Below are 26,449 nucleotides of genomic sequence, written 5' to 3'. Positions count from 1 at the left end.
TTAAATTATAACTTTATAATAAGCCATTTAATGATTTAATAATAATTGGGCCACCAAAATAATAATAACTCCCAAAATACTTATCCTTTAAATATGTCATCTAAAACAGTAGTCACTCCTATAATTTCCCAATGTGACCAAATGCACTTTCGAAAAATAGAAAGGGTCCCTCTCTATCATCACTCGACATGCCATAAATAGTAGGTGCATGAAACTAAGCCCAAACAAAGTCCAATCTTACTCAAACGAATACCAAACTGGAACATATTGAATCGTGAAGAAGACAAGATCCTCCCATAGCCAAGCCTCTGCCTCAAAAGACCCTCTATCCACAATAATTAACCTACGAGGATCACAATAATAGGCTAAGCCCTCAAACTCTGATGGTGGTGAGAATGGGGACATTACAGTCTGGCCTTCTCGAGATTGCTTGTCCTCAAGCAATCACTAGAACAAAAGGCACATATCAATCCACTCGAATTGCAAGGAAAAGCACATGCAATGTTGCTGGCATCATTTGCAAACTTTTGTGGTAATAACTCTATCTATAAACCTATCTTGAGTATAGTGTCACCATACCAATGATGGCGTCTCAACCAATCCGTAGTGCTAAACATGTCTCCACGTTGATCCTTGTAGAACTGTAACTTATTCCCATCCATAACAAAGAGAACTAAATATCCAATATCATCTGCTAGATCAAAACTTACTACACACCCTACCAAACTGACATGAGTATGAAGCCCATCTATGTGACAGGAATTAGCACCCCCAAAACTATCCGTGCCATAACACTAATATCCATCCAACATGAAATTGTCGTGGATATGCTGACTCTGCAAGTAGCCCGCTACTAACTTGGAACTACCAATCCAATCAACTGCAGATGGTGCAAACCCATCCCATAGAAGATGGTATGGAAATGGAACTAACCTACATCTGGGTGAAACCAAATCCTCTACCTCTGGGTCAAAAGTAAAATGATGAGCACTCCTTACTGTGTAATGTTGGTAAAAAGCTCCAATCTTTGCCGGTGGCTCATCTGTACAAAATCGGGAATCGAAAGATGACTCCAATCTCTAACTTTGAACTATTGGTCAGGCAAGATCTTGGGCAACCCTCTCAGCAAACCCAACCACAAAATTCTTATTGGGAAGCATTGTAGCCAAGGTCTCTACAATCTTCCACACCAATCGACGTATAGCATGAGAGCCTTGAATGAGAATACCCTCAGATACTTTGTATGGATGCCTCCGTAATTCCGAACTCTCAAGCAAATACTCCATAAATGACTTAGTACAGTAGAAATTATATGTGGAAGCATCAACCTACTGCCCCGCAATCCACAGTTGATCGCTCTAAAAATGTGGCACAACAGAAATCACACTACAATCCTCAACTGATGCACTCACGTCTTCTGTAGCTACCTCAGCCATGTCCCGGGAAGATGTGACTACCACATCATTACGCCCCTCATTTCCAACCATAGAAGAAAGCTCACCACCAACTACGATATGTAGCTAAACAGGGTGTGAGGCTGGTGTCGACTGTACTCGCTCCAACTCCACGGTAACCTCATCCAACTGTGACTGTGATTCCAAAAGAGCCAACTGAGTACACTGAAGAGAGTCTTGAGTTACCACAAGCTTCCAAGTTAGCTCAACAACCTCCTCTTTCCCTAACAATGCCTCATAACAGGTCCTACGCCACTCTAGAAGGTAATCCCTGCCAACAACTAACTGTGAATAATTATGCTTCAAGATTTTGAGAGCCTGTCGAAGTGCGTGAGCTTCTACTAGGGAAAGACTACTATCATTGTGCTCATTTGACATAGGAGCACCCCAACCAGCTGTGGCTAGCATCTGACAGATAACATCATAATGCTCAAGAGTTGACAAGAGCTGAAGACATGTCACTCTCTTTCACCTTCAACTAATTGGTCACATGATGCCTCTGTAACCCCTGTCTCGTATGCAAGTTCTCTATCTAATTAACTGCACTGTGATAGGAAACCAAATCAGAACCGCTCACCACAAGATCGCTCACTGCATGTGTGCTATCGTCCTCGCACACCTCTGGAATCGAGGTACAACTATTCGATACCTTAATTGACACCTCTTCTGAAGAAGCCGAAGGGTTTGTTGTATCGCACTCCTCGCATGAGTCTACTTCCGCCTCAACAGAAAGTCCCTATAATTTTGAACTTGGGACCTGTCCAAAACCTCCTCGGAGTCATCATCCAATATTTGACAAGGAATATCATACCCTGTGCAACTCATAGCATCCTCAAATGGATCATCAGAGGTGCTCATACTATTTGCATCCACATCATCTAATAAAGCCTCAACTGCTGACACCTGACTCTGCACACATGACTTAACGTCAAGTTGTAAATCAATAATGCTAGAGCATGAACCCACTTCTACTGATTGCGCTGTAACACCCAAATCACCACCATCACAGTTGGGTGACTCCATGCATACATTGGTCCCACTTGAGGAAGCAATTGCTTCCTGTACTGGAGCAACTCCACGACAACTCACATATGAATCTCCAATAATAATCCCTTGCTCGAGAGAGCTTGAAGTATCAGTGGTTACAAATACATCAACTGTCTCTGCACTAACTGCAAGAACAACTCTGGGAGCCTCAACTTGTTGAAGCTTAGCATCACTATCTTCTGCTACCAGTGACACAACCACATGTCCCTGTGAAATAACTCCATCATCACTACTGAAGATAGGACTAGTTGGTGCTCTGCTAAATATGGGTACATCTACATCGTGGACACCTTTTGGAGAAAACTCAAGCTTCTTTCCTTGCAACTTTGGTGCTGACCTTCTAAAGACGGAAACCATATGCCTCGCTGCTCTATCAACTGTCACTGGATCTGACAATCTCTCCGCCTACCTTTGCTGGTTAAGCTTAAGTATCTCCACACTCTCCCTCGAAGCATTTATTTTCTCACTATCTTCCAGATTGCTCAGCCAGCTCCTGGAACTACTGGTTCTCTTGTGTCTATCCATAACTGGAAATGATAGGGTGTTGGTCATTCGAAATACAATAGAAAATCTGAATTAATAAATATTTTTCTACCCCATAGGATGGCAAGAAATCGCTTTGATGCCACTATAAAAACCCTTTCCAGTTATAGCTTAAACAAACACCAATTTACTCCACTAACCAGTTGTTTGACATTTTGTCAAACACTTTTCATGCAAAGACTCTATCTGCTTATCTTTGTTTCAATTTGTATTGTGTTGAATTCATATGATGTGGTCTCCTAACAATGTCTGATCTATAGTAGATTGTACAATGTCTTCATGCCCTGGTACTCCTAAAACCCTCGCAGCAGCAAGCCAAATCGCAGACATAGGCACCTGATTTTTTTTGCAGATGGGTAATGACACCTTTCAGCAGTAGTTTCAATTCCCAAGCTGCAAAGCAATATCCTTGCCACCAAATGCTGAATGTAGAGCTCTATGTGCAGAATTCAAACCTAATTGGTAGCAATTAAATTCACCACAAATTCTCAGCTCAATAACTTCTTCCCACAGCCAACACATTAAAGGAAGATGCTAACAAACTCACAATAAAACAACTCACTTCTCGGCCACAATGTGAAACAATAGAGAAGTCACAATCTCAAACGCAATCCATTATACATTAGCAATGGATGGAAAAGCAGAAATCAGAACCCTCACAAGAAATAATCAAAAACAAAATAGACAATTGGATGATCTATTTGCTTCATGAATCCACCTTTTATAATGCACTTGGCTTCTCCAACACACCATTAATTAAAAGCTTCCATTAAATTCTTTTATTAAATAACTTCATTAGCACATGGCTTCATGAAGACGCTTTTCACTTAAGAGGCTTCAACTTTTAAATATAATAACTAGTTGCACTTTTATATTTAATACTTGATTTAGGCTTATAATTAATTAACAAATTGCCCCTTCCAATGATGACTCAACCCTCAACTTAAGTGAAATTATAACTTTATAATAAGCCATTTAATGATTTAATAATAATTGGGCCACTAAAATAATAATAACTCCCAAAATAACTTTATAATAAACCATTTAATGATTTAATAATAATTGGGCCAATAAAATAATAATAACTCTCAAAATACTTATCCTTTAAATATGAGGTCTGAAACAAGAGTCACTCCTATCATTTCCCCATGTGACCAAATGCAGTTTTTAAAAATAGAACGGGCCCCTTTCAATCATCACCAGACTTGCCATAAATAGTAGGTGCATTAAACTAAGCCCAAACAAAGTCCAATCTGAGTCAAACGAAGACCAAAATGGAACATACCAAATTGTGAAGAAGACAAGATCCTCCCATAGCCAAGCCTTTGCCTCAAAAGACCCTCTATCCACAATAATTAGTTTACGAGGATCACAATAATAGGCTAATCCCTCAAACTCTGATGGTGCCAAGAATGGGGACAATGCATCAATTGATAACACAACATTAGTAAGGATGTTGATAGGAGAGAAAATAGATGATTCTAGACATAAATGAAAAGGAGGAGACGACATCTCATAGGAGGAAGATCTAACAAAACAGAACCAATCAGAGTTTAGAGGAAGTTACAGTCAGCATCATTGAAAAGTAAAAAACATCAACAGCCATAAACAAAGGTTTCTGCATGCCAAATAATATCTTTCCCATTAAAGAAAGAACTTGAGGAGAATATAAATTAGTAAGGAAGAAGACATTCACAAATTATTTTGGAGGACCTAAGATAAACAGTTATACCATCATCAAATTAGATTGCAGAAGTCGGATAGGAGGATTATATCAGAATAAAAGTCTAGCAATATTATTCCTTGCTGAACAACATATGGGATGTTGAACAAATTAAGATAGCAAAGTAATTTCATCTATAAGAATTTAGTTTAAAATCTAAAACATTGCATAAGGTGACAGTACAAGTGGTTCAACTTGATAGTTATACATCATAATTATAACAGGGGACATCACAGCACTTATGATTTTCGGGCAAACTGGAAATAGGAAATTACAAAGACAGTGATGAAGGTGCTTCTAGTGAAAGTGAAGAAATACTTTTCATGGGTATGGAAGAGAACAATGATCTGAAAGAAGATTTTCGAATTAAGACCAATGAAGATGATAGAGTAGATCTCGAAGAAAAACTATTCTTTCCCTATGACGAGATTGGAAAGCTTAAGACGATAAATTATAAATTGGAGGTGTAGCTTTAAAATGACAAGGAATCATTAGATAAAATATCACAAGCTTTTGATGAAGCTGAAAGAAGATTATAGATGTGAAAATTCAGATTGAAGAAGCTTAGGAAATTGAAGAAGAAATGACATGAAGATGAAATAAGAAAACTATAAAAAACTTGAGACTCAAATTGTTTCTTTTAGGAAGATGTTAGTAGCATATTCCGTTGCATGAAAAGCTCGAACTGTTAATGCCTGATACAAATGCCCAGATTTATCCGGATCCACGGCATGAATCTCCAAGGAGGTGCTGACCACCAAGTCAATACTCTTTAACAATCTCCCCCTCAACACCGACTGAGCCTTCAGCACCCACTGAAGACAGACTGGAACCCGTGACCCAAGGTGCTGAAACCACTTGTTAGTAGCATTTTCCGTTGCACCAAAAGCTCAAATTGTCAATGCCTGATACAAATGCCCAGATTTACTTGGATCCACGACATGAATCTCGAAGGAGGTGCTGACCACCAAGTCAACACTCTCAATAGAAATAACTAGATAAAGCAATAGGTTTAGAAAATATAAATTGAAGAGTACAAAAGCCTTCTTTTGACAAAGTGGTCTTGGATTTGTAGAAGTCCAAAGTTTTAAAGCACCTAGAATGTTCAAGAAATTAAATGAAGAAAAACAAACTACATATGCCGAAAGTCTTGAAAATGGTGGAAATAAAGAAAAAGTCAGTTAGAAGAGTAGTACCTATCATAGAGTTAGAAAATGGTGGAAATAAAGAAAAAGTCAGTTAGAAGAGTAGTACCTATTATAGAGTTAGAAATGAAGGTTTAAGAAAACCTCTTCCTACCATGCAAGCAGAAATAACAGTGTTTAATAACTCCTGTTATTTATTGTTTTTTCGTGTAGTCAATTTGGTCATAGGGCCATGGATTGCAAAGTCCATGAAGGAAATAATTTCAGTCATAGAGCTAGGAATTATGGAGCGTATTATCAAAATATTCATGCATGGAATATGAATCAAAGTTAAGGTTTGAGTAGGATTTCTTTTTCTCCTTTAATGGATTTCAAAGTAATGTACTAGAAGTGCTATAATATTTTGGTCCTATTGTAAAAGTTTGTAGACATAATTTTGCAGAACCCCCTAGACAATGTGAGAAGAGAAAATGGTTTGTAGAAAGAAGATAGTTTCTTACGATTGGTGAAAAAAGTAAGTTTCTTACTTTGAAGAAAATAAATGATGGTATAGTAAGGTTTGGTGTTAATGCTTCAGCCAGAATTTTAGGAGAAGGCACTCCTTTTCTCGATGATGGAAAAAAAGAAAATGTATTACTTTTTGAAGGATTGAAACACAATCTTTTGAGTGTGAGTCAGAAGTGTTACCAAGGACACACTCTTACCTTTCCATTTTGAAGGGTGTGAAACAAGCAAAGAAGGCAGATCTATTGCTGAGGCCAGTAGAGAAAGCAATAATCTTAATATTCTTAATAACACAAAAAATGAAAAGTGCTGCGTGTTACAATAAAATGAAAGCTGGTTATGGCATAAGAGGTTGGGGCATCTAAATTTTGACAATCTTGACAAATCAGCTGCAAAGAAGCAGTGAGAGGTTTTCCAAAGTCTCTCAAAACCTTCAAACATAATCTGTAAGAAATGGCAGATGGAAAAGGAAACTAGAGGATGCGTCAAATCTAGGAGTATTCTACTACAAAGCCTCTAGAGTTTATTAATATGCATACATGTGGGCTAAGGCGATCAAGGAGCAAGCAAGGTGAAATTTTTTTTATGCTTTTAATTGATGATTTTACAAGAATGACTTGGGTTGCTTTGTCAAAGGAAAAACTCGAAGTTCTTGACAAATTTAATGCATTTAAAGTCTTAGTGGAGGATGAGATTGATAAGAAGATTTAATGTCCTCGATTAGACAAAGGAGGAGAATTTACTTTAAGTGATTTGCAAGATTCCTTCGGAAAGCTTGGAATAAAAAGACAATTTTCAGCTCCTAGAACACCATAGCAAACTAGAATTGTGGAAAGGAAAAATAGGACGGTTCAAGGGATAGTCCGAAGCATGCTATATGTTTCCAAATCCCTTGTTTCTTTTTGGAAAGAAGCATTTCATACTGCTTTTAATATTCAAGATATTACTTGGCATTAAATTACTTTCTGTTACTATCTATTTTGTATATGTTAAACTTCTCTTCTGAAGCAGTAAACGCCCACCTCCTTTTGTGACACATCCATATTGATTCATTTTTTTTCCATTCTACATCTTAAGAAGATTCTTCTTTATTAAGTAGAGCCAACAAAAAGCATCTTTGAAACAATGTGGAACAACCTTGACATGTCTATTTTGAATCATATGAATATCAAGCCTATGAGTGCATTTTGAAAGCCACCCTACTTTAATAATTGTGTGCAAAATTTAGGAGAGCCATGTAATTTGATGCAATGAATTGCTTATAATAAAGGTTTGTATTGTGCTTGTTTGATGTATGCCATGTTAAGGCCATGTTGAGCAAGCATATTTTTTCAACATTTGAAAGGCGTATAAATAAAAGAGAGAATAATTTTTCTATACCGCTTCACGTAACAAGTTTAGTACATACTAAATAAATAGCATGTAAAGTAATATAATGCAACACAACACAGTATCAGAGAACTTGCCTAGTTCTTTATTAACTCAGGAAATGCTTACATTCATATATTCAAACTCATAGTGACAACATTTTTCATTCACAATCATGATGATGATCGGATACATGTACATAGAATATAAAGTGTCGAAGGGTTTCAACTATGAACTGTCACAACCAAATATCCGAACTACCTACCCCTTCGAACACACTAATCACATGTTAACAACTAGTCTTACCCACATCATCCCCCCCAAAACGAAAGTCGTCTTCGGATAACATAAACAAAATTTTGACACAACTATATGTTGGGAGTGGGCCTACGTCCCTTGCGGGGTTCGCAACATGGCTTAGCTGCCTCCTGTGGTTCTATAAGACTATTGGTTGTATCGGGCATTGCCATGTTGATCTTTTGGTGCAACAACAAGCTTGTCCATTCTAACAAATGGTATCAAGCTAAGCTTGGTCATAGGTTCAAATCCAGGTAGACTACGGCGAGTGACGCTGGGAGGGGGATTCTTGGCAGTGGGCCAGCATCCGTTGCAAGGTTTGCGACATGGATCAACTACTTCCTGTGGTTCTATAAGACTCTTGGTTGTATCAGGCATTGCCACATCAATCTTTTGGTGCAATGGCAACCCTAAGCATTCTAACACCATATATACAAGAAAGACATTAAAAAGGGCTAAAGATACATCCCTAAAGAATGATTTAGTGTAGAAGCCGCCACTTGCCCCTTGAGGTTATACACTAGTTTTTTCATGTATTTCAGATTGCTCTTTTGGTACCATATGATGCTCCCTAGTTGGCTTCACCATATACATTGCCTCCAGAATCTCCTTGCCCTTCTTATATACCAGCTCCATAGCTGTGGCGAGACTAGCCTCCAATGATGCTTGCTCGACTCTCTCCTCCACCAACTAAGCCTCTCTCTACCGACCTGGCCTCCCTCCCTCCACGTTTTTTGCATTGTCATAACTCATCCTTTACCTCTTGTAATGGTTTGGCTAGTTCCTTCCAAGATGTAACTTCGACTAGTCGTTGTGCTTCAACCCCTGAGGCTACATCACGAGTCCGCCTCCACTGTTAATACCACTTGAGAAAGATTGACTTGACTCTCAGTAAGGAGGTCTAGGTATGACTCTCCCATGGACTCATGCAGACCCCAATCCTCTAGCATCTTAAGGGTTTTAGTGTTAGGCTACTCTCGAGACTTGAAACACCTAGTAAACTCCTATGTACAACCTCTGCTAACAAATGTTAGTAGTTGCTCCACCTGCTGGTCTATCTCCTCACGAGCACATAATTGCACTGAAGCCACTGCCCTTTAGGCATATGTGGCCATGTCTGCTGAGTACTGGTCTAGGTTCAGGTCACCAGACTCTCCTTGTGCCTTCTCCTGAAAAGATGTGGGAGCGGTGTCTCTCCTACATCCACAACTCTTGCCTCTCTATCCACAACAACAAGAGCCCGCTTCGTCTCAAGGTCTTTGATAAACGAAGATCTAGCCTCCAAATCTACAATGTCAGTGGGTGGGGGCATCCATTGGCGTGGTGAACATACCATAGGCATCATAGGTCCCAATAGGAACAAGGTGAGACTGATTGAGCCAACTATCCATGTTCTACAGGTGTGCTCATGCTTACCGACATCCTCACTTGACCAAATACTTGTATGGGCAATGTGGTCATCAATCTTGTAGTGGTGGTCGTTGGAGGAGTCAAGTTGGCCTTTGAGAGTAGTGGTGGAGCAAAAAGAACAGGGCCTCCGCGAACTCCAACACCAACCCTACTGCCAACTCCAATGCCAACTCCATCGCCAACTGGTGCAGATGCGGCTGTCAAATCCACCACCTTTGCCTGCATGGCCTCATTGTCACCTGACCGCCCAAAGCTCACATTGGTCTCCTCTCGACCACTATCAATGTCTCCCTCTGATTTCGAGTCAGAAACTACCTGGCGCTTTCGCTTTTGTCCAGCGGGTGCATTGCCAACTTCCAAATGTCTCCAATTAAATATCAAAGGATTGCTAGGTGCCAAGGTACCCTTCTACTTCCAACTCGCTAGGCAGAATTTGCACTTGCATAGCATTCAAGAATAAGCCAATAGCATAATGCGACATATAAAAGGTCCTTTGTTGAAGGGTAAGAAATTACATCCGCACTGCCAGTAGGGACAACCAATCATACACCAGGCCATTGCAGATATTGTTCATGAGAAGAATTTGTGGGAGGGTAATATCCAAGGCTCGATTAGAACTAGTAAGCTTGCTCTTCACCATGTCCTTATGACAACACCATTGTCCTTTTGCAATAAATGACTTCTTCATCCCTTGACTCTTGGAGGCACTTGCTACTGAATCCATATTGGTTTTACTTCTAAGTCTAACTCTTGAAGGTAAAACTTTAGCTTCTTTGTTCATGTCGGAAGAAATACTTGATGTTGATTGTAACTGTTATTTGCATTCTTTCTTCTTGCTTGGGTCCATCAATAACTGTCCTTCACTTGTCGTTTTGTGCAATATGGAAAAAATAAGTTAGGGATGCTTGTAGACTTCTCCCTTCATATCTGACTTTAAGAACGATCCCTTTTAATTGCTTCCACAATTGTACTCGTACTGAGTGTCCATGCAGCCCTTCGCTTTTCCGTCTATAGTATTGTGCTAAATGTTGCGGTATTTGCAATACGAATATGCGAATGTCTTTTGTGTGTGTGGGTATAGCAGCGCTGGGTATTCAATGAGCGACGTCGTCCCTAAGAGGTTCCTTCTATTGTGTGCCTTGCTTGGATATTAGCCATGGTGAATCAGATAGACTCCTTCGTGGTTACCGCTTTTAGTTATGCGTAATATTGTCCTTTGTCCGTATTTGTGTAGTGATGCCAGTTCTCCAGAACTATACTTCCTTAAGGAGTAGGTTGCGTCCCACTCTACCTATGGGTTGCCAATCCCTTGCTTGGAAGTTTTTCAAGCCCTACTACCATATGTTTTTTAAGCCCATCATTGATGTTATTGTAATTTGGGTCATTGGGGGCACTCCTTTACATGCTGCAATTTGTCACTCCCAACCTCAATATGTGCTTTTGACACTTTAGACATGAGCCTTATTCGCTTCCATTAGGGCCTCTTAACCTTTTTTTGGCATTTTAGTCACCATAGGCACAATTCTATTGTTGTATGGTACAACTATATCCTCTATGTAGGCTTCACCAAGTATTGTTCAATGTGCATTGTAGGCTGTAGTCATTTAATTTGTTCTTTTGTCAAGGCACTTGTCAATTCATTCTAGTCACCATTTAGTTCCACCCTAGACCTTGTATGCATGATTCCCTACATCGTAGGAACTTTGCTTTAATTGTAGGAGTTCTTACACTTGTTACTGTGGCATTATCCTCCCTCACCAACCTTTGTCTCACAACCTTCATGGCTGGTTCCACATTACGGTGCTTTTCCACCATCAAATTGTTTTCACGGTGCAATGATCCGTATCGGGTTGCACCATACAGTACCACCACCCCTATGATGTTTCACAGTATGGTCACAAGTTATTAGTATTTTAATTTTTAATTAATTATTTAATTTTTTAAAATAATAATTTTGAAGTTTACCTTATGTGGCGTGGCGTCTTCTACTGACTCGGGTCACCCTTCCTATGCCCTTTGCCTTTCATGTTAGGGCTTCAACTTGGACCTGTGAAATGCATCTGGGATCTCCCGTTGATCAAGTATTTATAACTTAATAGCACCATTTTCTCTGATTTCACTTATATTGTATGGTTTAGGCCACCTGACCTTGAACTTTCCCAGTTTAATTTCATTCCTCCCATAATATTTCAGTATGAGTTTCTCTAGAGTGAAGCATACCCACCTCAATTGTTTGTCTTGCCACACCTTCTCAGTTGGGCTACCTCTGTTGCCCATTGCACCGTCATCCGTTTCTCATACAATTTATTCAAGGTATATAACCTTTCTCGAAGGCTTTCCATATCCCCCAATGTATTCTCAATTGTAATCCTTGTGCTTAGAACCATTAATTCCACGAGGACTACGATTTCTTGTTTGTACATCAGCTGAAGTGGTGTTTGTCTAGTAGTTACTTTGTACATCGTGTAGTAGGCCCACAATACCAATGGTAGCTTATCCTTCCAATCTTTTTGCACCGTTTCACATGGTTTGTAGATCACTGACACCAATATTTTGTTCTTGACTTTGGCCTAACCATTCACTTGTGGGTAATATGGACTTGACAAAGAATGAAAGATCTTGAACTCTGTGGTGAGAAATTGGATGACATGATTTATGAAGTGGTCTCCTTGGTCAGCTATATTGGAATCTCGTACCTTGTGATAATTTGTTCATAAACGAAGTTGGGTGTACTCAGTGCGGTGTTGTCTTGTAGGAACCACACCTCTACCCACTTGGTAAGGTACTTCATTGTCACTATGATGAATCTAAATCTCCGCTCTACTAGCCATCAGTGGCACGATGAAGTCAAGTCCCCACCTTTCAAATAGCTTCTGTGCCTGGGAGGGATTCAAAGGCATGAAGTCCCCTGCTTCAATGGTTTTTTGATCCGTTCATATATGTAACAACCTACAACTTGTGCCTTGGCGTTGTTCTATAGCGTGGGCCACCACAATCCTACAAGTAGCATCTTCCTTGCCATTGTATCAGGTCCCATGTGTCCACCAAACAGACCTTCATGTGCCTCTCGAAGGACACTCAAGACTTATTCTTCCGCTACACACATTTGTAGTACCTAATCCGACCCCATCTTGTACAACAATCCATTGATCCACTGGAATGTCCTACTCCTTAGGACTAACTTCCTTCTCGCTCCCGCCGACATATCCATACTACCTGTCTTCAACTCCTAGAATGTTGTTTCTGGTGCTATCCCGTAGATGTACGGTTCTCCCTTCTATGTCAATTTGTCTAGTTGGCATGATACTTGAGCAATTTTTTTTTTAATCTTCTGGTAGTACCCTTTGTGCATCAAGATAGATTTCACCTTTGTGTAGATGGTCGAGTCATCCAAAAAGGCTATTTAAATTTTATGACAATTGTTTTATCAAATACATACAAGGTTAGCTTCTAGAACATTGCTAGCACATTATAAAGGTCAAAGGGCATCCTATTATATGCACAGACACTGGCCTCCACCACATACATAGTCTTTAGCTTATCCTCATCAGCTATATATATCTAATTGTATTCTGAGAATCCATCCATGAACGAATAGATCTCATGTCCTGTGGCCTCTTCTAAGATGTTGTGCATGAAGGGGATTGGAAAGGTGTCTTTGATGGTGATTGCATTGAGGCATCTAAGATCTATACATATGCAAATTTGGTTCGCCTCCTTCAATGATATATCTATGGGAGGTACCCATTCACTTGTATCCTGAAAATAGTACCCGCATCAAAGATATGTTCTATCTCCTCATAAACTCGTGTAACAAAGCTCTTATTCATCCTATATGTTCTTCTCCATACCGGTACAACATCAGGTACCAACAAAATGCGGTGCACACATAGCTCTGGAGGTACTCCCTTTAAATCTTTATACGTCCATGAAAACACATCTTTATATTCTACAAAATTTTTGAATGTCATCGCATTCCAGATAGGGTTCTAGTCATGATCTACAAGGATGTTTCTTAGCTTAGCCTCATCGCTGAGGTTTCTAACTTTTAATGAATGTTCCTTGTATTGAATTGGCTTTATATGTCAAACTAGTGTGTCAGTGTCTCATTTACTCCCACCCCCCCCACCCTTCACTGTACTCTTCAAACATTGGAGGAAACTAGTCCTTTGGCCCTTCATCCACCTGAAGCATTTTGCAGTGGAATAGTTCATAATCTTCCATTTGTCAATAGAAGAGGCCATTGAGTCTAGGTCGTCCTCTGAGCAACCCTCTAATCCTAGGATACCTCCTCATTGGGTTGCATCCACTGCTTCCCCTCATCTCTAAGTTCTGTAGCCCCTTTGGATTAGTCTTTGATGAGAAAGCCAGGTTCTTGCTTACCATATGTGTTTTGAGTTTGTTGATGAACTTTCTTTCGCTTTTCTCCATGGATAGAGTGTTTCGTTTCCAATTGTGGTTTACCTTTTCTGCCATTAGCCAGCCTCTCTCGAGGATCGTGTCATACCCCTTCTTCTCGAGTGGGATCACCACAAGCACAAACAATTGAGTGCCAACCATTACTCTTTGTGCCATTAGCATACCAATTGACTTGATGTTGTGTTGGTCCGCTCAATGCAAGTGGAAAGTTGGTAGCCACAGTGTAGGTTTCCCCAACTTCTTCCATCTGTCCTTAGGAATCACATTAACACTAGACCCTTTGTCTATGATCGTGTCTTTTAGAATGGTGCCTAGGATACCCGTCTCCACCATCGTAGGATGTCTACTAGTGTTGACTGCCAACAACATTGGATTTGTGGAAGGGTTAATGGAATCCTCTATCTGGTTTGAACTGTGCATTGTACGGTTCAGAATTGGTACAATGTTTAGAAGTGTCGTGTGTAGTTATCATAGTCTTTAGGTGGCCTTTGCATTTGACGAGAACTTCTATCTGCATCATTTGTCGTAAAATGTGTAGGTTGGCCTCCCTCTATAGTGAATTGCTCGTCATTCATGTGCCTCCTTCCTTTTGTCCATGATTTCTTTTTCTGTGTTGGCCTTGGCATCTCGTACTTTCTTCTCAATATGGCGGTCGAGGTATATGGCCATCTTTGTTTGCGCATGGGTGACTGCCAACACCCCTTCTTTTGTGCCCACCTTCTCAATATTTAAGAGGTTAACATCAGATTTTAGACAACTAGCCTCTTCATGGCCTCCCGATCTATACCATTTGCATACGAGTTGTGTTTCTTCCATGTGCAGTCACATGCAAAATGTCCCCACTGGTTGCAATACGGCTTCGACTATTATTGTTATTGTTATGATTATTATTGTCCTTATGCATTAGTATTGAGTAAATGGTGAATGTTATGCAAATTGATGTTCAGGAGGCCATTACACAGAGTACTTGGTGAATATCATGCGACTTGATGTTCAGGAGGCCATTAATCATTGTGCTTGGTGAATATCTTGCATCTTGACATTTTGGAGGCCATTACTAAAAGAGTATTTGGTGAATATCATATCTTGATATTCTGGAGGTGAATACTCATGATATCAAAATGGTGAATATCATATGTTGATATTTTGTAGATCATTTATCTTATTGAGTACATGATGAACATCAAGTTTTAATATTCTAGAGACCATTACTCAGAGTATTTGGTGAATATCATATGTTGATATTTTGGAGGCCAATGCTCTGGATATCAAATGTGATCTCAAAACAATGGAAATCTTTTGATCAAAGATTTCCTTAATGTGTAATTTCTAAATATTGCCAATGGTGTAATATTTATTTGTGTATCGTTCTAAACTAAGAGGGAATGTTAGTGTATAGTTTAGTCAGATAAGATAAGATATTATTGAAAATATGCGTATTGATAAAATTGAAAATAAGTTGATATATATATATATATATGTGATATGTATTTATTATTTTTATTATATATATATTGTCATTTAATATTGTACAAGTAAGGTTTATATATATATATATATATATATATATATATATATATATATAAAATTATAAATTGATTATATTCTAAATTACATGTACTATACAAAAACAAATAAAAATAGTAATATATCCTATCTTACATGGTTGACTGTCTAATTGACAATGTAAGTCGAACTATATTATAAAGTGATATTGAGTAATGTTTTGTTTTTCTTATGTCTTACTGGGAGCCACATACCTGATGGGACGTGACTCCACGGCGGTGTTAGTCCCAACGAACGTGACTCCCCTTCCATATAACATTCAAATAATCCATCGACCTGCAGATTGAAAGGTAATAATTGAAAACAATAAATATTTCAGTCTTAAACAGTCTATCACAGGTCAACAATTTTTCTTTGCACCGGCAAAATCATATCATTGGGATCTCCTTGATAGTATATAATTTGTCTTGCATAACACATACAATTTGCTATAGCAGAGAACACATATAAAAGATAAAAAATGGAAGTGTTATTTGAAGTGTCACATACACTAATATATAAAAAGATTTAAGAACCCTTGTGCATAATTTAGTGAAGCAAGTTGGATAAATCTGATTACCAAATTCAACATACAACATGAATCTTCATCCTCATTTCTGCTCGTACTGGCCTTCATGGATTTTAATTCCTACATCATCCTTAACATATCCTTTTGAAGGGCTTGTACTTTCTTACTTGATTCCTTATCACTGCTCTATGTAGAGGAATTGCTATCCTTGGATGATGACCCATGCTTCTTTTTCTTGGCCGTCTTGCTCTCATACTCCAAGTCCATTGTTCTATTGCACACATTTGTGTACGATGGCATGGGCACAATTTTCATCTTCTTCAGTTAGGTTCTCAACTCTTCGATGAACCACCGCTTTTACAGGCCATCAGTTGGTTGGCTGTCCGTCTTTCCCAACAATTCCTTCAAGCTTCGACCATATGCTTAGATGGTTTCATATTTGACCTGTTTGGTACTGTAAATTTTTGCTACAATTTTGTTGTCGTCTTGCACCAGTCGGATCCCGATCAAGAATTCCATCTTCAAATCTGTCCATAAAGTGACTTTAGTTTTGTCCACGTCCGTGTACCAGCCTATCACCACTCCCCTCAATGTGGTTGAGAATTGCTTAGCCCACTCATCTTGGTTTGTTATCTTGTTGGCAAACCGGATGGTTTCAGAGGTTCTACAATGGTGCATAAGGTCTTCCTTCTTAGCACCTGTGAATTTCGACAATTTCAGTTTTTGAAAACAACATGACAACAATTTGGATTACTGTTGGTGTAGAGTGGGTTCTAGAACCGGATGTGTTAGAGCCAAATACATTGCTTTGGCTACCGTGTCCCTGTGTCCCTATGACATTTGTGGTTATACAAGTATCCCTTGCACCACCATTCTCGGCCTCTTCTTCTCTCCCTTGGACCTTGCTTGCTTCCTCCCTCGATGTGAGAGTGAGGTTTCCCAAAATGCTTCTAGCGTCTTCTAATAGTTAGTCATGGTTTATTTCTTCACCGTTTACTTCATCACCCATCATATAAGCATCTGTAACTACATATGTCACATCTATATCTACACAACTCATAGCTATACCTAATTATTCCTTCCACTCTATATTCTTGCAACCTACCTCTACAACAATGTTTGAAAAGAGAAACATGTTGACATCAATGACAACACATCTCTCAAATATGTGAAGGAAAATATTTTCTCAACATACTCTTTGTTGTCATCCCCAATCTCAAATGAATATGGACTTGATTAAGAAAAAAAATGAATTTAAAAAAAATAAAAATTGAACCAGTATTCTCTATCTTTGGCTACTAGATTGTAGGTCTTTCAAAAGATAGTCTTCATACAATATTTACCATACAAGTGCATTGATTTTTAATAAACCAATTCAATTACATCGATAAGAGTTTTTTTGGTCAAACAACAAGGAGAATACAAAAAACACATGTTGATAGGGGGTCTTAGTGTACCATGAGTAAACATAAATGGAGGCTTGATCTTATAGATTGTTTACCGTATGGGTAAAATAAATGAACGCATACAAACAATGGAACAAAATAGCAGAATTATATTTGCATATGCCAAACATACATAATGCTTGATACAATCAATGATAGAAGATGAATTACAATGATCCTAGACGGGATATAAATACTATCCGCCGAACCTTCCCGAAGGAGTCCGTTGGCCACAACCATTATGTCCGCTACAAACTATTTACCCGTTGGCTACAGAATACAGAAACACCGACGACAATCACTCCGTCGGCTACAGAAACACTGACGACACTCACTCCGTTGGCTACAGAAACACCGACGACAATCCAGTCGGCTGACATAGATCAAAGATTATAGGGTATATCTTTAGCAACCAAATGAATCTTTAAAACTTTGCAAGGTAATAAACCATAATCTTTATAATCAAACACAACATTGTTAGATTTGTCCCTAAACAAAACTACAAATGGAAAGGACTCCCACTTTGTGATCTACTTCCTTTTCTTTTTCCAATGGAGCTAGCGAGTCCATTTGTGTTTAAGACCATTTGGAAAGCTTAAGAGTTTGTAAGACACCTTGTTGGACATAATATCATTATTAGCCATAACAACACTTTATATGGCAAAAGGTGTCATATGTAACTACGGGACCCGAGAAAAATTAATCTAAACATGTAACTAAGTTCACCGAACTCTTTTTTATAAAAAATTTAAAACAACATAAATGACAACATTGCAAAAACAAATATACTAAAAACATATATCTTACATAGATGGAATACAAACACATTACATCTCTTAAGGGTTCCATAATGTAGAATAACATGCATATTAATTAATAAAGTAGATTAATATTAAATACAATCTCCCACAACCATAAATGAACATAATATATATCATCTTGTAAATGAAAACATACATACAACTGATGCCATAAGGTGTACTCAATAACATAACATCCACTACACAAGCAGTAGGGTATGTAATAATAATCTAAGTAAAATATAGTACAATATGATATGAGGATCTCAAATAATTCAAGGCACATAATAAAATTGACATCACCTCAGAGTAAGAAATTCTCCAAGTATGATAAACAAGAATAGTACAATTGCAACAAGGATCATCCAACGCTGGTTCAAGTTTGTCAGAATCTCAAATTGTAATAGGATCACTACCACACGACTACTTGGAACCAAAAAACCACTCCTACCATGTTGAGGATCAAGTGCTACTCTAATTTCAAACCACAAATCAAACATAGGAACTAGGTGAGGGATCATGAAAACTCTCTATCACATGGGTACCACATGTACAATAAAACTGATACAAGTGATCACATAAACGACCAACACCTATAGAAAACAATATATGCATATAAGGAGGTGTTATCACATACGTCTAAGCCCTCAATTATTTTGGCATTCCCTCTAGACCTTGACACCCAAGTGACCATATGTGGCTTAGTAAATCTCTCAAATTAACAAAGTTACCAAATATGACATATCCAGTACCCATGAGATGGAAAGCTTCTTTCACCCCATTCTAGATTATACTAGCATTCAAGGTATGGGTGAGGTACACAATTATCTTATTAATTCATTTTAATATGTAGAGTTATCAATTAATTAAGTCGCTTTTAATAAGTTATCCTGGCAGGCATTTGCGGATCCATACATCTATTGCAAGTTAGTCCCCATCTATACACTCAAATAACCTACCCTAAGATCATACTAGAAATCCCTCCTTCAATAATGTACTCCGCATCTCCGATTTGTTCACTTGTCATGACCCCTACCTGGTTCCCTCTAGGCAACCTTTCCTCTAGCCTTCCTTCCGCTAGTCTCCTCAATCGTCTTCAGTGCTTTGCTTGTTACTCAAGTCTTTGAGCACTCTGAATAGCCTCAAAATCGTCTATATATTCTTTCTGACTTTTGTCTTTATTTAGCAAATTTGGCATTAATTCCTCCTTTCCTCCTTTATAAAGGGGTGCCTTGTCATTTGCAAGCTCTTGTCCCTTTCTTCTATCCCCCTTTGCCTATTCGCCTCAAACCTTTGAAGCATCTTCTGGCATCTATTCTCTCAATTGACTTCCTCATGGGATTTCTGCAGTGCCAAGGTTGTTAGTGCTAATTGTTGTGGGAGCTTGCTCATCAATCGATCCACAACAGTGTTTGCTCCGAAAGAGTGCCACACTACACTTTTGGGAGCCTGTTTCTCCACAACCTCTCTTTGCATGTGGGTTTCTATTGACACATGCAACAATGAGATGAAGTTCGATGCCAATGCTCTTTCTCCCTTGAACAACTTGTCATAGATCCCTAATGATGTATACACAAATTTTTATACATTTGATTTAACTTATTTTGTGGTTTGTTGAAATATAATTGTTATTAAAATATAGTTATTATTATATCAATTAAATATAATCTTCATTAAAATATAATTGTTTTGATGAAATACACACAAATACATTTGATCTAACTTGTTAAAATAGAATAGAATTGTTATTATACTCAATCAATTAGATATAATTAATATTATGCATAATTGTTTTGGTGAAAATATATTTATGGTTAATTATTAATTGATTACTAATAATATCTCCATCAATATAAATATATTGAATCCAAATAATAATTAACCACTAAATAGGGCAAGATCCCAAATCATTGTTAAGCCTATAACAAATCGATGTATCTGTTAAAGACACGGGTAGAAGACATGACTCTTCACCACGCAAAGGGAGAACCCAAGTCAACCATGGGCATTGAACTGGATTGCCATTGAATATAAAAACAACAAGCAACATCTGATCAGGAGATAAAGTAAACAACAGTGTTAAAGAAATAAAAGTAAACAACAGTGTTAAAGAAATAATAAATTTTTTTTTTTTGGAACCCCGATTTGCAAGCGGATTTGGTGCCGAAGCCCTTCAAATCACGATTGGGTCAAACTCAAACATTACCACCCGATAACCATAAAGGGAGCACAATGTTTAAACATAAAACATAAGGGGTGGGACTGAGCCCAAACGAAAGGTAAACCTCCTAATCAATAGAAAGTGATGATTTATTATTATTTTTTTGGTCAGTAATAAGTTTAATTTTATTAATATATTAATAATAATTACATCAAGATTATAAGGTCCTTAATTCTCTCTATAGGACCATCCTTTACAAAATGATAGATCTCCTATACATTCTAAATACAAAAAGCCTCTGCTAGGCCGATTTGCTTCAATGCAATCCTTCCTTTCTAAAAAAGGCATGTCCTAGGTCATCGTCCAAATTATCCTTGATGCTCCCAAAAACATAAACATTGAGTCGCTTTCCAAAAAGCACCTTGTTTGGTAGTTACTTGTTCGTCTTCAAACTTCCATTTCAGAGCCAAAATGGCCTATGTTGCATGAACTTCCTTCCTTCAGGTCTCCTGCTCATCAAAAACAGCATATCGTTATCGCTTCAACCAGCAAAGTTCTGCTATCTTCTTCCAATGTCTTCCATCAAAACCACTGATGTTATTGCCCTTTCAAAAATTAACATCACCCTCCTATACTTCACGCACGACGACCATTCCTTGCTGATCGTTTTCCTTTAGGGAAGTCTTGTGGGAAAGTGGCCCCCTTCTTTTGATCATTGTGGGCCAAGATTGCACATTTGAGCGCATTCCATGCATGGCGTTGCTCATTTGTGTAGGCTTCTTTATCTATCTGCCCACGCGGTCAGTTTACAAAGGGAAAAATCTCTTTTTCAACACCTTCTTCCTCATTTGCATAACCCTCACTAAAATCAAACGCCCATCTTGGATGCACCCATTTCAGTAACGCCTCCAAATTTGGAATTAGAGCTTCCTCAAAAAGCTCCCTCATTACCCATGCCACAACTTGCTCATGCTCTCCGACATGCAAGCCCCATGCCATTATCATCACTGCTATATCCACCTGAACCTTCCAACGGTGGTCAACTTCATGGATAAACGGCCCTAATGTCTCTTGCATGGCTTGAATCACTGCCTTCGAAGGACATTTCACCATTTTCTTTAACCGGTGATCCACCACACTCCCAAACAACGCTGATGATTTATTATTAATTAAACATAACCTTGTCGATATAGTGGGATAACCTTTATTTATGAAAAAATATTATTAAAATTTAATATAATCATTATCATGAATAGTTTGCTAAGTAAATTTGTGAGACCTCTTGTGATAATATGTGATGGATAGGGAGTGTGCATAGGGGGAGGAGTAAATTGCTCACGTTGGGGCAAGAGAACCACGCGTAGATCGTGTCCGAACTTGAGCAGCTGTAAATCTACGATCCATTATGATATCTGATGCATGAGGGTTTATAGATGTTACGCCAAATTATTAATAATACAAGGTTATGATATTTATAAGTTGTTTAATAAGATCAAGAAATAAATAGTAAAAGTCTTCATTTACATTGTAGGACCAATTTGTCTCCACCTAATAGAAGGGATCATCATAGAACTCCTGAAATATGTAGCCTTCGTTGTATGTACTTCCTTCGTTTATGGGTTGGCCCATATGCGTCCTTAGCCATATACCTACACCGTCACTCCCAAATTCTTTGAAGGCAACAATGCTAAAACGTTTACTGCTTAGGGTAACAAGTTTAGTAGATACAAAATAAATAGTAAGGAAAGTAGTATAATGCAACACAACATAGTATCAAAGGACTCACCAACTTATTTATTAATCTTAGGAAATGCGTACATTCGTATATTCAGACCCACAATGACAACCTTACTTCCTCATTTACAATCATGATGATGATCAGATACAAGTACATAGAATATAAAATGCTGAAAGGTTGCGACTACGAACCGTCATGAGCAACCATCCGAACTGCCTACCCCTTCGGACACACTAATCACTTGTTAACAACTAGTTTTAGCGACAACAATTTTTAGTAGATACAAAATAAATAGTAAGGAAAGTAGTATAATGCAACACAACATAGTATCAAAGGACTCACCAACTTATTTATTAATCTTAGGAAATGCATACATTCGTATATTCAGACCCACAATGACAACCTTACTTCCTCATTTACAATCATGATGATGATCAGATACAAGTACATAGAATATAAAATGCTGAAAGGTTGCGACTACGAACTATCACGAGCAACCATCCGAACTGCCTACCCCTTCGGACGCACTAATCACATGTTAACAACTAGTTTTAGCAACAACAATTTTTAGTTGAAGTAAGGACCTTTCAAAGGAAGAATTCTGTTTGAATTTGAGGTGCAGATTGTGCTTCATGGGCATATGATATTTCTATGACAAAAATACTTTTTAAAATAAGATATATTCTATGCTCATGAATCAAATAGGCAATGAAAGGTAACTAAAACATGTATAGGTATGTTAGGGGATGATTAGCTGTTCTTGGGACAAATGGGAGCTATCTGAATATCCCTCGGCCATTCTCTAATGTACTTAAGCATACCTTGCTAATCTTTCATGTCCCGAGGACATTTTCAATTTTTTTTAAAGAAAATGGGATGTGGTGGGGATGTTTCCAACCCATCTCTACATCCTTGAAATGATCCTTACAGAGTATGGGGTCATTTTGTTCACAAATAGGATATATCTATTGCATATTCCATGATGTGTGTTGCAATCGTTTTTCTATGCTGATATACTCGTGATAAAATTACATGCATTTTGCTTGTAGTTTTACAAAGTTTGTTCTCTTTGGATTTGTTTTTAACCCAAGAGCTAGGTCACTAGGAACTTTTAAGTTGAGTAAGTGCAAGAAACTCAAGTTCGCCATGCTTTTCAAGTTGGCTCTACAAGTTTTCACAGATTTGCTTGGTGAAAAAATGTGTTGTAGGTCTAGTAGAACTTACCTGGTTTTTTGGTTTTTTTTTGTTATTCTGTCTTTAGTGGTTAGGTTCTCAGTGATGTGAAATGGTTGTTGAGCAATTGAAAGTATTTATTTATGATTGGTTAAAAATTTAAAGTTTAAAAATAATAAAATCGTGAATGGCAAGTGTCTTGATTGCCTTAATCAATGTATAGTGGCGGAAGCTCTACCTCTAGACCCTGAGTGGGGATTGTGCTAGGGGCACTGCCCCCCTGATCCTGTTGGGGGCTGTTGTCCCCAAAGTATGACCTCCCTGGTTTTAAAAAGGAAACATAAAAGTTGTTTTGAGCTTTTCTCTATTTGGCTTTGGAAACATAAAAGTTGTTTATGACCTCGCAGAGTTTTTCTCTATTTGGCTTTGGATAACAAAAATAGCGTTTACCCCTATTTAATGAAAGTTTCCAGCCATTAGTCTTCCCATTAAATCTTGAGTTATTGAATTACTTTTGTACTTTTGTTTTGCTTAGCCAACCCCAATGTCACTATGGTCAAAATGGATTAATGTGTTCGTAAGTTCATTTTAATTTTTTTAATATCTCAGACTCTTATGCTTGGGTCCCATTTTTCAAACTATGGTGATTGTATTTAATGTATACTCTGATTAATGGTTTTTAATTCAGTGCATTAAATTCAAAGCCCAAGATATTAGACAATCTGTTTAGAGAAACTTGCTCTTGTCAAGCTTAACTGTTCTAAAGACTATGGGAGATCATGTTTTTACAGATGGGATCGGATCAAATGTTGTGTAATTTTCTCTGTATATGCTTAAGCATTTTCATTAGCATATGCATTAACAGGAAAGGTGGCTGTTGATGGGAAAGTTGAACACAAGTTTGACATGAAGCCCCACAATCAAAACATTCAAGATTATCACAAGTTGTGTCGTGAGAGAACAAACAAATCTAACACCAAGACCAGACAAATTCAGGTGTGTAGCTTTTTTCTTTGTTTTTTTATGAAATGAACTTGCAATGTGGATCTTTATTACAGCAATTCGGCGAATTGTGGAATTAGTACTTTGCGTGTAATTTGGCTATTGAAATTCCTTTGTCCTGCTTTTTCTCCTTAAGATGATAGACAGTGACCGTGGAGGGGGCTACAATCCAATGCAAGGGATGATGGATTTTTCATCATTTAACTCGAGGGTATGAACATACGAACCTTTTTCAGTATTTCTCAAATTATAATATCAAGGACATTAGCACTAGTTGCGTTTATTGCAATTTATGTCTGCCTGTTGGCTGGAACTTGTATGTGTAGCCAGAAAGGCCAATGCAAGCTTAACGGTACTTTTATGCCCATGGTATAGCAAACTGACTTGGACCGTCACTTCTGTCATGTGAGTGCAGGATAAAAAGGGTGCTGCTGCAACAGTTAAAACCCAAGAAATGAAAAGAACTAGAATGGACCGAAATGAGCTTGAGAACATACTATTCAAGCTATTTGAGCGGCAATCTAACTGGACGATGAAACAACTTATAACAGAAACAGATCAGCCTCAGGTGACCATCTACTCATCACTTTCCAGAAGGTTTTTGGTATTGCTTAAGTTCAAAGAGTCAGTCATGAAAAATAAGATTGCCTTAAATGCTTTTGTTGGTGAAGTAGAAAATTGTTACCTTGTTTTAAGCTTGTCATTAAGATCACTGACCTTCCAACTTTAATTCAAAATAATAGATAACCTAGATGCTTCTCATTGACATTAGAGTTCAGTGAACTTTTAATCTCTGTATGACTTCCTCAGCAAAATGTTGCTTTTTTTTTTACACATTTTTCTCTTGTTGTACTTTAGACTATTTTATTAGGCAGTATTTTGTTCTACTTCTAAATGTATTGACATTTCCTACATATGTTTTGATCTTCGCAACAGCAATTTATAAAGGAGATACTAACGGATCTTGGCAATTACAACAAAAGGGGTGCAAATCAAGGAACTTATGAGCTAAAACCTGAATATAAGAAATCTGCTGAGGAGATGGAGGTGGATTAGTTTATTGGCATCTTTAAAATGAGATTTTACATGTATAATTGCAAAGTTGTTTGCATGGGCCATCAAAATTCAAAATTAAGCATGTGAAAAGGCTACTTAAATTTAGCTAACATAAATTACATGTAAAGGTAATTGTTCCATGGAACTAGGAAGCTTGAGGCATGGTAATGTTAATGATCTCCTCGTCCTTGATCGCAGAAAGAAACAAAAGTTGTAAATGTAAATATTTAAATTGCTATTCTACATCAAGTGGTTGAATGTTTTCTCATTGTATATGTTAGATGTTGTCATGAGAATTAGAATAAGCCATTGCTTTAACTCTTGGTGAAGTTGTGATATATATCCTTAGGGAATGGAGGTGAAGGCTGCATATTGTTCTTTCTGTTAAGCAAAGGCACATTGAATATTTTATTTATTTTTTAAAATTAATTTTGTTTCCCTCTGCTGGTTTTACAATGTTGTGTTATTGTTGCATTTTTTTCATGGCATGTTCTTTAACTTGTTGGGCCGAAGTTTTGTTTTGGTTGGTTAGATACATTTTCATTAGTTATAAGGTTGGCACACTTATCCTTTTTAACAAAACACTTGTCAATTTGGTCTTAACATCATTTTGATAGTTTGCTGGAGTACCCCTTCATTGTTTTAGTGTTATTCACAATTGCCCCGTTAACAGGGCATTATTGTTACTTAGCTAAATACAGTTTTGTGCGTTTTTTAACCAACTAAAAGTAAGAGGGGACCATTCTTTACTAATTAAACACAGTTTCTAGGTCTGCTTAACCAAGTCAAAACAACAAGGGATCTCAGTTAAACACAGTTTCTACTTGTGTTTAAGTAAACATTATCCTTCTTGATGGAGTAATCAAGAAAAAAATGTCAACGAAATGGATAACTCCTCAAGAAGTGTTCGTAAAGCTAGGTTTTAATGGAGCTGCCTTGGGCAACTTGGGTCCAATGATTGCAAGGGTGACCATTTGATCTCCTCTAGGATTCTTCATAAAGTAAGGCTTGTTTTTCCTTTCTAATTCATATGATGAAGCTAAGGTCTTAGCACTTCTAGAATGCTTGAAACTAGCCAAGCCTCTCAACC

General features: G+C 37.8%; 1 protein-coding gene across 5 annotated transcripts in view; it reads left to right on the top strand.

Moving 5' to 3' along the window:
- Nucleotides 1-25,815, top strand: part of LOC149577327 (uncharacterized) — a 131,034-nt gene extending 105,219 nt beyond the window's left edge. For all 5 annotated transcript variants that reach the window (XM_089823465.1, XM_089823464.1, XM_089823468.1 and 2 more), the window contains 4 exons: nt 24,172-24,297; nt 24,440-24,514; nt 24,719-24,871; nt 25,240-25,815. In XM_089823465.1, the coding sequence (XP_089679591.1) occupies nt 24,172-24,297; nt 24,440-24,514; nt 24,719-24,871; nt 25,240-25,359 (474 nt within the window). In that variant the 3' untranslated portion in view covers nt 25,360-25,815. The remainder of the gene's footprint in view (nt 1-24,171; nt 24,298-24,439; nt 24,515-24,718; nt 24,872-25,239) is intronic.
- Nucleotides 25,816-26,449: the final 634 nt, after the last annotated feature.

Source organism: Cupressus sempervirens, chromosome 1 (genome assembly GCF_028749045.1).
Source record: "Cupressus sempervirens isolate cs-2001-9-10 chromosome 1, ASM2874904v1, whole genome shotgun sequence".
In the NCBI taxonomy this organism is placed as follows: Eukaryota; Viridiplantae; Streptophyta; class Pinopsida; order Cupressales; family Cupressaceae; genus Cupressus; species Cupressus sempervirens.
The sequence above is the reverse complement of the archived record's forward strand: the minus strand, read 5'-3'. Positions and strand labels throughout refer to the sequence as shown.